Source organism: Populus trichocarpa, chromosome 7 (assembly GCF_000002775.5).
Source record: "Populus trichocarpa isolate Nisqually-1 chromosome 7, P.trichocarpa_v4.1, whole genome shotgun sequence".
NCBI classification, from domain to species: Eukaryota; Viridiplantae; Streptophyta; class Magnoliopsida; order Malpighiales; family Salicaceae; genus Populus; species Populus trichocarpa.
In genome coordinates, this window is record NC_037291.2 from 2,689,210 (window position 1) to 2,704,038 (window position 14,829).

The 14,829-nt window shown below is 30.3% G+C and overlaps 1 protein-coding gene across 2 annotated transcripts; it reads right to left on the reverse strand.

The window, feature by feature from the left end:
• Window positions 1-6,280: 6,280 nt before the first annotated feature.
• On the reverse strand, window positions 6,281-11,408 carry LOC7477993 (wall-associated receptor kinase-like 14). 2 transcript variants are annotated; one of them, XM_052454349.1, is made up of 4 exons: window positions 11,219-11,408; window positions 10,170-11,082; window positions 8,128-8,202; window positions 6,281-7,804 (listed from the first exon to the last, which is right to left on the reverse strand). In XM_052454349.1, exons 2-4 carry the CDS (start codon window positions 10,921-10,923, stop codon window positions 6,531-6,533), a joined length of 2,103 nt encoding a protein of 700 aa, XP_052310309.1. In that variant the 5' UTR covers window positions 10,924-11,082; window positions 11,219-11,408; the 3' UTR covers window positions 6,281-6,530. The 2 variants fall into 2 exon arrangements, with proteins under 2 accessions (XP_052310309.1, XP_024461269.1); XM_024605501.2 differs by having other exon boundaries at window positions 10,170-10,961; window positions 11,219-11,407.
• Window positions 11,409-14,829: the final 3,421 nt, after the last annotated feature.

The following is a 14,829-nucleotide window of genomic DNA, read 5'->3' on the forward strand; positions in this document are numbered from 1 at the left end:
TGATTTGGTTAAGGTTAAGTGTTGCTGTCGTGAAACAACATACAAATATGAAACTGAATTGTTGATGAAATTAATCTCGAGTTGAATTAAAAAATGAAGATGAAATTTAATTAATAAATAAATATTGAGAGATGAAACTAAAAAAATATTAGTTTAAAAAAAAAAAAAAAACAAGTAAGCTTATGCAAATCTCTTAGATTGAGGCTAACTATTTAAATCTGCAACACTTGAAATCTTAGACTATGTTGAATTAAGAAGCTTAATTCTCAATGAATTTAATACTAATAGATGAAATTATTAAAAAAAAAAAACTTGAATTAAAAAAAATATAAAATAAAAAGAATTGTAACAAAAAGAATGATGATTAAATTATATTGTAAAAAAATTGAAGGGGATGAAATTATAAATAAAAAAAAACTTAAATCGAAAAAATCTGCATGCAAAATGTTTGCAGTCGTCCAGAATCATGGTTAGGGCCATCTGCCTTGTATATTGCCATTACCTTGATATCAGTCAATTATTTCAAAAAAAAAATCTAAAACAAGACAAATAAAAATTAAAACAATAAGCATCTAATATGACAAATAAAAAATTCAAGGAGAATGAAACTGAAAAATAAATATACGGTGAAGGATGAAATTGAAAAAACATTAACTTAAAAAAAGGAAAAAAAAACAAGTCAACCTGTGTGAATATTCTAAACCTGGGTTAATGCTCCAAACTCACAACTTGTAAAATCTTAAGTTTGAGTTTAATTAAAAAGTTCAAGTCTTAATTAATTTAATGTTGGAGGATGAAATCATAAAAAAAAAAATTAGAAACATTTGCCAAAGCAAAAAAAATTGCAAAAAAAAAAAACGAAAGAATAAGAATCATATCATATAGGGAAAAGAAATTCAAGGGGATGAAATTGTAAAAAAACTTCAATTCAAAAAATTATCTAAAAAAAAATATATAAAAATCAAAAGAATGAGAATCAAATTTGACATAAAAAGATGATGAAATTAAAGAAAAATTCCAAATCTATAAACCACTTCCAATAAAAAAATAATTAAAAGAACAAGAATTAATTTGAATGAAAAACAAATTAAAAAGCTAATTTGAATTTTTGAGGTGCCACACGCAGAAATTGAGGTAATAAGAGAAAAGTAGAAGAAAAACAAGCTTGCTAACACCAAACCGAAGGCCAGAATGCCACACAAGCCATCATGGAAGAGAGGGGTCGTCGAGATGAATCCAACCACATTAAGGAAGCTCGTCGTTGACCGTCAAAATCACCTGCACGCGTCGCCTGAAAATAGTGGAGCATTTGACCCGTTACTTGTGTCATGCATGAGTATTTTTTTTTAATATTCTATATTTAATAAAAGACTGAATTGCATCTAATTCAATATAAATATAACACACAAAACAAAGTGAGAAGACAAAACAGTCATGGGCAACAATTTATCCATTTTTTCTTTTTAAAGGCACAATCACCTTTGCATTGTTCAAATAAAAAGAGAGATGAAAATAACCTTGTTTGACAATTTATTATATTTTTCTTTATAAGGGTAATTCAGTTATTTAATTGTGCAAAAAACACAGTTCTTGGGCATTTTTCTTCTTGAACTATATTTAGGTTGTATCACTCTTTTGGGAACTTTAACCCTTCGTTCTTGGTAGCTTCATGCTTGTGAAGTTTAGGCTGACTCATTTATCCATTGCAGCCTAATTTTCTTCTACTGTAAAAAAAAAAAAAACCAAATTAAAAAAAAAATGATTTCTTCTACCATATGGTATTCTTTCTTGACAAGTGTAGAGGTTATATCCCCTTTTGTTTACCAAAGATTCAAAAATAAAAATGAAATATTACAAGCGTTTTTATAAATACACCTTTTAAAGATGTGAAAAAGTTATTTTTTAGAAATATTTATTGTTTTAATAAATTTAAAAGTTAAACATGTTCGGTTCATATGAGGGAACCTAACACCTCACATGCTTCTTCTTTTTTCCTTCTTCTTTTTTTTTTTTAATTTCCTAACTTTTCTTTTCAGTCAAGCATTTCTATAGCCAAATTAAAACATATTAGGCTTGAAACTATGGTAAGAATACAACATTTAAAGATAGAGGAATCAAATATAAAATACAAAGAAAGTTTATGGTTAACTCTACATTAATGACAATTTGTATTTTGGTTAAAAAGTTCTTTTTTATTTTTATTTTTTAGTCCCTATTGTAGAGAGGGGAGAGAGAAAATTACCTGAAAATGACGAGGAGAGAGAAAGTGATTAGTTGACACCAATTCCAGCCACGAAAAAAATAGATCTTCCTACCAAAAGCTTTCATTTGATGAGAGAAGTTCCATTATAATATTTTTTGGCCTTCCCTTTGAGTTCCATTATCAATTCGAGTTGATTTTTTGTTTTTCAACCCATTTTTAGGTTATTTGATGCTGTAATTGGATTTATTTAGGTCTTTTGGGTGTTTTTTTACGTGTTTTTAGGTAAAAAATGGTTAAATTTTTGATTTTCTGGTCCAAAAATATCTTCCTTGATTTTTTAGTCTCCTCCATTGTGGCTGAATTCTGAAAAAAAAAAATGATATGCTGCTTACTTATCTTTTTAATAAAAAGAAAAATAAAGCCTAGGTATAACTATGGTCTTGATTTTTCAGTCTCCTCCATTGTGGCTGAATTCTGAAAAAAAAATGATATGCTGCTTACTTATCTTTTTAATAAAAAGAAAAATAAAGCCTAAGTATAACTATGGTTGGGAGACCAGTGCGTGGGCTTTGTTTCTTAGAAGCCAAAGCGCATTAGGCCACCTACACCAAGCCCACACACTTGCATTTTTTACTTTTTATTTTTATTTTTTTCTTCTTTAATTTTTTATGAATTTAGATTTAAATGCACTATAGAAAATTTTTATTCAATTTTGTCATCTTTCACAAATAATAATATAGGTTTTTTTTGGAAATTTAAACTTTAATTTTTTTTAGTTAATGTGTTTAATATGAAAAAAATATCATGAATATATAATCAACATAAAGTTTTTATTTTGTAAGATTTTTAATAAATTTTTTATATAATCTTATAACATTTATCAATACTTTTTTTTCAAAAAACACAATTAGATCATGAGTTTTCAAGTTTGACCCGCTGTATTGGTTTACTGATAATATCAAAGAGTTCACCGCAACCTGGATATTTTTTTATATATATTCAAAATAACTTTGGTCCGACAAGCAATATAGCACAATAGGTAACCTAGTTTATTCAAAAAAATAGAAGAGGGTTCCGGGATTGTTAACAACCGTCACTCGAGAAAAAAATCACCATATCCAAAAGATTATACTAAACTAATTTAAATTTTCAAGGATAAATTTTATCTTTCATCAACCTCTACTAAACATAATTTAAAAATTACATATTTTTCTATGTCGTGGTAATTTAATAACACAAATTCCCTTAAAGTAAAGGTATGAAATCTAGCAATTTTGTGTGTGAAGAAGCAAGTGGTTTATCAATATTGCTTAAGGTATAAAACATAATTGCCATAAAAACCAAGTTTTTTTTTGTTACATGTTTTGGAAGAAGAAGGTGAAATGATTGAGAAAAGTGGGAAATTGGGAGAAGATAAAGTTTGGATTTTATGACCGTTGCAGTCCTGATGCCTGGCTCTCTACGCAGCGTTTTAAATTCAAAGAATGAAAAGGGGGCACCGGGCACTGACTGTTATTATAATCAAGGTATCGTAACATCCAGCAAGACCACAGCCTTCTCAATCTACCTCTTCTCTGTGGTAATCAGCGCCGAAGATAGAAACCTTGCTCATAGATGGACGACTGTTTTTTTTTTTTTTAACATTTTAAAAGTTTAAAAAAAAATTCGATTTTTTTTTATTTTTTCATTTACTTCAAATTATTGTTTTTGATGTTTTCAGAATGTTTTAAGCTGATGTCAAAAATATTTTTTTAAAAAAATAAAAAATTATTATTTTGATGCATTTCCCAATAAAAAGTATATTGAAAAACAACCGCTACCGCACTTTCAAACACCGCCGGAATGTTTGAACCAAATCATTAACTATAACTTAAAAACATCAGCCTTTTACTGTGCTGAAATTACTTTGCACTCTCTCACAATACATTGTGAATTGGAGCAGTGTATTTTTTGGTAATTTTTACTTTGGTCCTTGAACTTTTATTTTGCGCGATTTGGTCCTTTTTAGCCCAAATTAGCCTCCAATTGCATATTTTTTTAGGAGAAAGGGTTGAATCGAAAGATAAGAGAATGAAGTGAAAATCTCAGGTAACATAAGAGGCGGGTTGAAAGTTTTGTTAAAACATTCATTTTAATCCCCTATATTTTTTAAATATTATGTAACAAATCCCTTGAATTCGAAGACAATATATTTTGGTAGCTAACTTCATTTTTTTTAGTCCTTTTATGTTGGGAGGAGAGAGAAGGAGTCATCAAATTCCAACTCAGCGAAAAAAAAAAAAGGTTATTGGAGAAGATTCTAGGTACCAAAACAGTTGATTTTTGTGTCAAGAGGTTACATATGATGAGGGGGGGGATTACATTTAGGTATTTGTTTACATTGAAAACACTTAAAACAACATATCTGAGCTCAGATTTTTTTTTTGTTTCGGGTGGATTTCGAGTTTTGGGGCGGTTTATTGGCTTTTTGGTGGTCATGGATTGATTTAATAAGGTCTCTAAAGTGTTTTTTTAGGTGTTTTAGATTTAAAAAAAAAAGGTTGAAAATGAGATTTTGGATGAAAAAACAAAGGAACCCGATTTTTCGGCCACTATGGTGGCCAGATTCTAGGTTGAGAATACAACGCGTCGTTTGCTAACACAGGTGAGGCATCATTTTGTTTGGATATACTTGGGGCGGACGATAAAATTTTTAAAAAATAAAGGCGCACTTTTGGGTATGGCCTAGCAGGCCCGCGCACGGGCCGTTGCTACTGCTTGGCTTGTTTTTTTGTTTTTTTTTTAATTTTCAGTTTTTTAAAAAATAATGCATTATTTATGAATATTTTTTCAAATAAATTTTGGGTTTATGTTTTAATTAGATTGTGATTATTTTTAAATGATATTGGATTTGTTTAATTTTTAGAGAGATAGGTATGATTCATCTGTGATTTTTTTTTATTTTATATAAATTAAATTTTTTTATATTGATTTTTTTATAATATTTTCATATGTGCAGCCTTGCATTGTTTTTTTTTTAATTATTGTTCAATAAATTTTATGTATTTGTTGGTTTCTATTACAAAATTTATATGTTTTTCTATTACAAATTTATTTTAATAGAGGAATTCATTAAATATAACCAGGTAAATTACCTGTATTGCGATGTTAGATATATTGATCTTTATTTTGCACTTGGTTTTCTTAATTTCATTTTTGTTTATTGTTGATGAATTTTTTTTTCATTACTTTACATAATGGTTATTGAGTTGTTTAATTAGATGCGTACATAAGTTTTTCGATTTACGTCTAGGATTTTTTTTAGTTTAAAAAAACATGTTGAAGAATTTTGTATATTCATTTTTTTTTATTATGTTTTGATGTTTAAGATTTGATGCTTATTTTTATAATTTTTTATTTTTTTTCTTTGAATCTTTTATTAAAGTTTCATTGTTTTTAGTATATTGTTTTTTTTATCTTTATTCTTTTGATTTTTTTTCCTTTATTAATGTTTTTATTTTTTTTCAATTTCCTTCTTATTTATTTTTTATTGCAATTTTAACATTCATTATTTTTATTGTATTTTTTTTTTTGGATTTTTTTTGTGTTGTTTTTTTTGTTATTTTAACCCTCACAATTTTTTTAGATATAGTGCTTTCAGTTTTATAACTCGAGTCATAATTTAAATAATTAACAATAATTGATTTTTTTTGTCTTATTTTTTTATTTTTCTTTCTATGAAATTATCATATTCTCATTGAATTTTTACTTTGTTAACAAATAAAATCATTAAGATATTTTTAGAATATTGTAAAAATATATTTTAATAATATTGGCAAACATTCATCTTTTGCATAGAATCATTTATTTTTTTCCGCTTTATTTGTTGTCGATATCGTATTTTCTAATGATATTATTAAATTAACAAATTTTATTAAACTCACTTGAGCCAATTACCTCAATATTATATTTTTAATTTTAAAAAAATAATTATCTTTTTTATATCAAAACAAAGATTGATTCGCGGCGTAACATGGATAACCTCACTAATACTAAGCTATTAGCTATGATACCAAGGTGAAAAATATACAGTTCATGTTTATACTGAACATATGAATATGCAATTTAATATTTGACTTTTATATGTTCTGTTTCAACATTGCCAATATATTTCTAAAAATATTTTGAAGACACCAATAAGTAGGTAAAGCATACAAGATATAATTTCTGCAAGCGATATATATATATATATAGTAAGAGAGTAATAGAGAACTGTAAGAGTACCTAAATTTTTTTATGTTTTTCGCAAAAAGGATTCGAAGCTAAGCACCCAAAAGAAACAGTTTTGTCAACGAACTACATTACCCAACAAGCTGTTTGTTGAAGGTGAGCTCTGTTCACTCAACCAAGTATCCTGCTCAGAAACGGGGGAGCTATCCTTCGTCTCTTCCAATGAAGTCAAGCTATCTGTTCTCTGCGGAAGAAGTAATTTCCCTCTAGCTAACCCTGCCTTTCTACCAATAGAGACGCTCAGTGATTTCTGACTTCCATTTTGCGAGGAGCAAGACGAAGCTGACGGGGATGCCATGTACATGGTTGGAATCCATGCACTGAGCATGATCTGTTCTAGCTCTCCTGCCACTTCCAACATAGTAGGCCTCATATCCCTATGAAAAGCAAGGCATCTAAATGCAAGCTCAGCCACGCTAAGAATAGATGTTAAGGTCCAGGCATCTCTATTTGGGTCAAGATATGGATCTATTATCTCATCCACGCAACCTCTTCCAATCCTATCAATGGCAAGTGCAGCCAAATTAACCTCACTGTGGGGGCGAGAAAAATCAACTGCTTTCAGTGCAGTTATGATCTCTACAAGAACTACTCCGAAACTGTAGACATCACTTTTATCAGAAAGATGGAAATATTGATGGTATTGAGGATCAAGATAGCCTGGAGTTCCTTGCGGGGCTGTTGATATGTGAGATGATTCGACCATGCCGAGTCTGGAAAGACCGAAATCAGCTACCTTTGATCTATAGTTGTAATCCAAGAGTATGTTGCTAGATTTTATGTCTCGGTGGTAAATTGGTGGATTCATGGCTGAATGGAGATAGGCAATGGCCTTAGCAGTTTCAGTAGCAACGGTGAGTCTAACTGTCCATGGGAGCCCGGTGCCCCTCTCTTGTTGTAGATGCTGACACAAAGTTCCATTAGGCATAAATTCATAGACTAGGATTGGTTCGCCCTCCTCTATGCAACAACCTAAAAGACGAACCAGATTCGGATGGCTCACTGATGAAAGGAGCTTTATTTCATTCATGACTTGATCAATGCTGTCAGTATCTCTATGTCTGAGCTTTTTTATGGCAACCAAATCATCACTGTTGAGTTTTCCAGCATAAACTGTACCATAGGCTCCAATTCCTAGCCTGTGTTTCTCAGAGAAGCCATTAGTGGCCTTTTCAATTTCTTTATATTGAAAAAACGGGACACTAGAGTTGCCTGCAGCTTCACATAGAAGGCGCTTTGCACTTAACCGATTCCGCAAAGAAGTGGACTTACGCCGGACATAGTAACAGAGAAAAGCCAAACCAGCCATTAACAAAGCTCCAGCAATAAGCCCTGAAAAATGAACAGCGAGGAAAGCTGGAGCTGTTACTGCAAATACTACAACAGAGGACACATAGATCAAATAGCATTTTGAATTACCATCAAATACATAAATTGATGAGAAGCATGCCTTAAAGCAAAAGATATACATCAAAATACCTTCAACTAGCAAATACATAAGAAAACGAAATGTTCTTAAGGCTTTAGAGACCTCAACAGGTTCTTCCGCTCCATACAATAATGCAGAAATACTATTGCGTTTTATGAATTTCAAGAGCAGACAAACAAAAAAGGGAAATCTGTGGGCTGTTACCATTACAGTATATAAACTTTACCTCCAACAAGAACACCTACTCTAGTAGTTCCTCCACATTCGCCAGACATGTACTTTGAAGCACTGCACTTAGAAACTGGAAAGCATATGAAAGAAGGGTCAGCAAAAATGCAAGTTCTAACAATACAAGGCTGCAATTCAAAAAACTAAATAAAATGCAAGCCTATAAGTTCCATTGTGAATATCAAGAAGCAAGCTGTTTCTCAATTTACCAAACTTTCATTTCATAATTACTTTGTGCGTGTTGTATTAGAGTTATTAAACAGTGTTAGAAATTGATATAAAACCTTTCTTAAAGCCTCACTCAACACCCGAAGCTTTTAGATTAAGATTGTTGGTTGATATAGTATCGGGATCTAAATTGCATAGTATCGGAATCTAAATTGGATGAGCTAAAAAGTAATATAAATTTTATGTTCAAACCTCATTTAATATTGATATCTTACGAACACTAATCCCATACTTCGTGACTTGGGGTAGTCAATAACTAAACAAATTCTTTAGCCATCCACAAAATGAAAATCCAAACTACCGAAATGCCAAACTAAGAATAGGCAAAATGGATACACTGCATAGTGGAGCTAGGATCATGGAGTAACAGAAAGCGCATTTAGATGATAGTATAAAACTTTGTCTTAAGAGAATTTCATGGAAACAGACATCAAGAAACAATTAAAGCTTGTCTGCAACTTTGACGTTCTTGTACATGTGAGATGGACAGAAAAACACCATCATTGGGAAAAGTAAGAACAAGCCCATATGTTTTGCCAAGTCAAAAACAGCAGCAGCCCCTATAGTGTCACTACAGATCAGATCAAATAATTTTCTTCCTCTTCATGTTCAAAACCGATGTGATTTCTGACAATCAGTTTTGCTACCCCTGAATGCTTTGACTTCCATGGTTGGTAAGGTTTAAAGTCAAAATAACATGGTGAACTTTCAACACAGCTACGTGCTAGGGCTATAATCACGGAAGATATAGGGCAATGATTGTGGCCGACCAAGTTTGGATAAGGATGTAAAAGGACGATGAAAATGCACCAAACAGTCTAAAGAGTTGGTAGAAGATACTGGGTTTTTCTTACAACTGAGGACATGATGGCCTGAAATGAAGGATATTTGTCCAAATTCTTACCCTCTTGTCAGCCTGAGCTAGTTGAAGTGGGCATATTTTGTTAGCATTTCTTTTGGTGCCAGGCAGATTCATAGGGTCCAGCCTAAATACAGCACTCTTTCCCTTAGAAATCAAACCCTAACTACAGAAATCTATTTCACTCCATTTTTAGGTTTGAGAAATTGAATCTCTTGAGCACAAATTTGGGAGTTGGGACAAAGGGAGACTTGGTAGTTTCTATCCTTCAAAGCACCTGAATCTATAGCACTTAACTAATTATTACCATGAATTATTTCAAGGTAATTTGCATTCCACTTTTTTGGAATAAATTTGCTAGCAAATTTAATACAAGAAATAAGAGGAAAAAAACACACAAATTCAGCATAATTCTAAACAATCTAGTAAAAGTCAAGCCGTCAAAAAGGACCAAAGGAGAAAACCAATTTCATGATCCTTATTCCTTATTATGAGCTCATCATTATCAACATCCTTGAACACACAAATGTAAAAGGTTTTTTAGGCCCCTGAAAAATCAATTCTTTTGCCATTAAACCCCTCGATCACAGGTCAAGACTTACATGGTCCTAAGTCCTAACTCTCTTTTTTTAGTGTAGCTTGTTGTTTTTTTAAAAAAAAATTATTAAAAAATATATATTAAAATAATATTTTTTTATTTTTTAAAAATTATTTTTTACATTAATATATTCAAACAATTCAAAAACATTTAAAAAATTAATTAAAAATCATATTTTTAAAAACACCGTTAAAATGAATTTTAAACCCTTCTTATAAGACCCGGACCCACTTACAAACCCACTTGTCACCAGTCAAAACCCAGCAAAAAAATAATCAAATCAAACCAAACCAAATTGTACACTACTTGTAAACAGAAAGAAATAAATAGCAAATATAACGCCAGGTTGACTTACCTTTCCGGCAACCATTCCCGGCTGCAAACCCATCTCCGGCGAACCCATCAGCGCAATGACACCTGAATCCAACTCTCCCATTCCAAAGCTTAACTTTAGTACTATTCGCATTATTTGAGCAGAGATTATTGTAACCACCTTCAAGCCACCATTCCAATTCAACTCTTCCAAACTGGAAAGAAACAGCCGAACCCTCCCACCCAAGAAAAAGCGAAGAGAAAACAGACTTGCAGCTAGTTGAAGTCATATTATCATAACCAAGAGTATCAAAATCTCTGGGCACTTGAGAGTAACAATTCAAGTTGTCATTTTTATCACAATTTGTTAACTTCAAGTCTCTTCGTAATGAACTTGTTGGAATAACACAACTATTTAAAGGCTTGTCACAGTTTTGAAGTAACAAACTGTTATTCGAAGAAGGACCAAAGTTCTTGCCAAAAAGAGGCTTGATTCTTTCAATAGAACGATTACAGTCTGCTAGAATATTGATCATGATGACATTTGGGGTTATGTTCTGGACTTGAAATTCACCAATTTTGACGTCACCGACTGTGTGGTTGCACTGTAAAATGATGGGACATCCTCTTGAGAAACCAAAAGGGTATGGGACAACTTTAGCTGATTTCCCAGTTCCACAAGAAGATTCACAATCGCTGCTGTTGGACTTCTGAGCTCTGGTTGGAGTACTTGTGGCGGCAATAAAAATTGTGATGATGGTGATGAAAAGAACTAAACTTTCTTGTTGAAGAATCATTTTAGTTAGTCTTCGAAGGGAATTGAATCATTACTTTGCTGCAAAACCCACAAAAGATCACCAATTAAACTACAAAGATCGAGCTTGATCATGAAGAAAGTCGAAGACACAAAGACATCCTCAAAGATCAAATCTTTTCAGTTGTTGGCTCCTCACTTGCTATAGGGACAGAGATTTGTGAAAATTCAATAAAGTGTTGATCAAAAGCAAGAGGTTCGTTTATGGTTTTATTTGTTTTCTTTTTAAAATCTTGGTTTCGTGGGCTGGTCAATGAATAATCAATGAATGAGCTTACCTTAGCCTTGTTTTCCTCTCAACTTCTTCTTCAATGCCTGCCTGCAGGCTGCAGAAGCAACGGCAATTTGCTTAATATTTCCAATTCAAGCTGTCTTTAAACTGCTTCTTGCTGTTTTTCATGGACTGGAACAAAAACTATTTTTCTGGGATTTCTAATATTTCTTTTGGGATTTAAGAAAACACCCCAATAAAAAAACAAAAATGACAAGTCTTTACGTGTTGACTAGCAGGCCATTATGTTTGAAACTTGCATGTACCAAAATACCATTGAATAGGGCACTAATTTACACAGAGAAGGATGAGAAATTGGGAATGGTACCAGTCAGCAAGCAATTATAAAAGCATTTTGACTAAGGAAAAGTTTGTGTGTAGACAGCATCTAACCTCCTTTGTTTGATAATATGATTCGATGAAGGTGGGGAAAGGAGGGTACCTTTGCTTGTTTTTTAGTTTAAAAAAAGTTTCTGAATTTTTTATTTTTATATATTTTTTTATTTTTATATATTTTTAATATACTGATATTAAAAATAAATTTAAAAATATATTATTTTGATGTATTTCTAAACGAAAAACACTTTAAAAAACAACTACTGCTACAATACCAAATAGGCAATGTGGTATGGTATATATTTTGTTTTAGTGTCTGTATGATATTGTGGAAATAATTGTTTTTCAAAGTATTTTTGATTTGAAAATATATTTAAATAATATATTTTTTATTTTTTAAAATTTATTTTTTATATCATCATATCAAAAAAACTCAAAAACATAAAAAAATAATTTTAAATAAAAAAATTCAAGATCTTTAAAAATACGCAGCCAATCATGTTCCCAAACATTTCCTTAATAATAAATTTAAAAATATTTAATTAATCAATATATATTATAATTTTATATAAATTTCATAAAAAAATCTCTTAATTTTTTTTATTAATGTAGGTATCCGGATAGCTTACGTGCATCTCGACTAATAATCTCACTTAAAATTTTGATTATACTGAACTTGAACTTTAATTTTGAGTTTTTAATCAATGAATTAATATTTATATGTTTAATAAATATCTTAACTTTATCCAATCAAATTAAAGTAAATTAAAGGTTTGGTTATATTTTGTATGAAAAAAACTCTTATTTATATGTGGTTTCGGAACTCGGATGGAGAAACAAACTTTACCGTTGGAGTACATAAAAGAACAAGGAAGAAAAAATCAAAGCTTAAAAACAATAATAAAAAAAAAGAAGAGGAAAAACAGGAAAGGCAAGGCTAGAAGTCAACTAAATCGAATGATTTTTTGTTTTTGATAAATCAACTAGACTAGTGATCATGAGACGTTGCACATGATAATATACACACACACACACACACACGAAACTATATAGCTTGTTAAAACTTAAACTCAAGAGATAAAAATTATATGAATTGACCAAATAAAAAAAATGTTCACGATAATATAAAAAAAATTAAAAAAATAATTTAGCTCAATTCATAACCAATTAAATACAGAAAGATAAAATTGAGTTAAAAAGAAAATAAATGGTCTAAGTCAACCCGAATTAGCATGATAAATATGTAACTCGGATAATAAGGGTTGAGCCAACCCGAATTAACTCGTAGTCCAAGTTATGATACTGGGACAACCAAAAGAAAAGAAAACAAAAAAAAATTATAAAGTCCATTTTCTTAAAAAAAAAAAATATCGAATGATGAAACCTAAAGAGAAAACAAAAAAAAATTATAAAGTCCATTTTCTTAAAAACAAATATCGAATGATGAAAACTAAAGAGAAAACAAGTAAAAAAACAATGTCAACCTGCGTTAATTTTTCAAACATGTGACCTGGCTTATTAGACCAGGAAGCACCAAATCTGGAAAAACCACATAGCACAATTCTCAACTAATCAATTATTGAAAGATAAAATTAGAAAAAGAATTCTATTATACAAAAGGATCTAAAACAAAAACAAAATAACAATTGAAAGAATGAGGATCAAAATTAAAATAAAAAACAAATTAGATGAGAATTACATTTTTTTTTAATTGAAGGTTGAAAAATCATTTTAACAAAATAAACTAAAAAACAACAAAAAAAGGATCAAATTAAAAAAATAACATATCACAAATTGTGATTAAAAGATGAGATTGAAAACAAATTAAAATTTACAAATCAAAAGAATAAGGACTATAGTTGAAATCTCCATGAATTAGAGGACAACTCTGAAATTTTGAATGGTCGGCGTGAATTTTGAGGAGATGAGAGAAAAAAGAAAGAAATTATCGTTGTCAACAAACCACACCGCCATCATCACCACTTATCACTCTAAAAGGAAGATGACACCTCGACGATTCTAACAACACAACATAAGAGAATTTCTGGTTATTGGGAGATGCCTAACGCAATGTCAGAAGACCGTAGGCGACTCCCACACACATGTGTCAATCATTTTTATTTTTTTAATTATATTTTATATTTAATAAAATACCAGATTGCCTTTCATTTAACCTGATAATAACTAAAAAAACCAACATGAAATTATGAAAAATCTCTCGGATGTCCGTTTTGAAATTTTTGCTTTAAGAGTAATTTAGTTGTTCTACTATGCTTTCGAAATGTAAAAAGATCAAGTTACCCCTATTCAATCTAATAATAATAAGTGGATCGTGTGAAAAGACCATGTTGTCCCAAGACAATTCATTAAGTTTTTGTGGAAATGGAAAATTTTTGGTTAATTGAGTTCATAAGAAACATATTTTGGGTTAAGAAGTTAGGGATTTTATGATATCATATGCAAATATACATATTTTTTTTTATTAAGGACATTTTCTACAAAAGAAAAAAAACCAAAATAATTTTAAAAATAATTTTTTATTTATATTTGTATTTAAAAAATTGAAAATATATCAACAAGAACCCTAAAGAATAGAGGGAATCCTAGATTTTATACATGCAAGGGTAGAGTTGTCAATCGAGTAAAGTTTGGACTCCAAATCTTCTTATCCGTAAGCGTGGAAGCACGGCGTTTTGAAGTTTCATTTTCAAGCAGCAGCCTGTAATGTAATGTATGGTATGAAAAAAAATAATGAAGTTAAGGACATTTGGATAATTTTATAATTACAGACTCATACAGCTATAATCGTTGACTAATACCGTCCCTCAATCTCATTTTGTCTGACCTTCAATATCACGGTTAAGTGTGTGTGTGTGTGTGTAACCGGTTTGTGTGTGCACTTAGGTTAGACTAGATTTGTGTCCTGTGGGCCGACAAAGAAAATTTTTTTATATAAGAAAAATATTAAGAAAAAAATATAAGAATCGAGTTATTTATTTAATTGATAATTTTAATAATATAAAAAAATATAATGAAAAACATTATAAAAAATAACAAAAAAAAGTAAAAAAAACACTAACTTAAAAAATAAAAATAAAAACAAGCAAACCTCTTAAACTTCATCTAATTTCTAAAATTTTCAACCCGTAAAATCCAGGACCAATTAAATTTTGAAGGCAAAATCGGGAAAAAAATATTAATTTAAAAACTTGTCAAAGCAAAAAAGATAGCAATGAAAAGAATGAGAATCAAATTTGATAAGAAAAAAAACTCACGGAGGAT

Coding starts and splice junctions, on each gene's coding strand:
- LOC7477993 (XM_052454349.1), bottom strand. CDS start 10,923: ATGATTCTTCAACAAGAAAGTTTAGTTCTTTTCATCACCATCATCACA. Junction 8,203..10,169: donor CGGGAATGGTTGCCGGAAAG/GTAAGTCAACCT, acceptor TATGCTTTCCAG/TTTCTAAGTGCAGTGCTTCA. Junction 7,805..8,127: donor AGTAGGTGTTCTTGTTGGAG/GTAAAGTTTATA, acceptor TTCATTTTTCAG/GGCTTATTGCTGGAGCTTTG.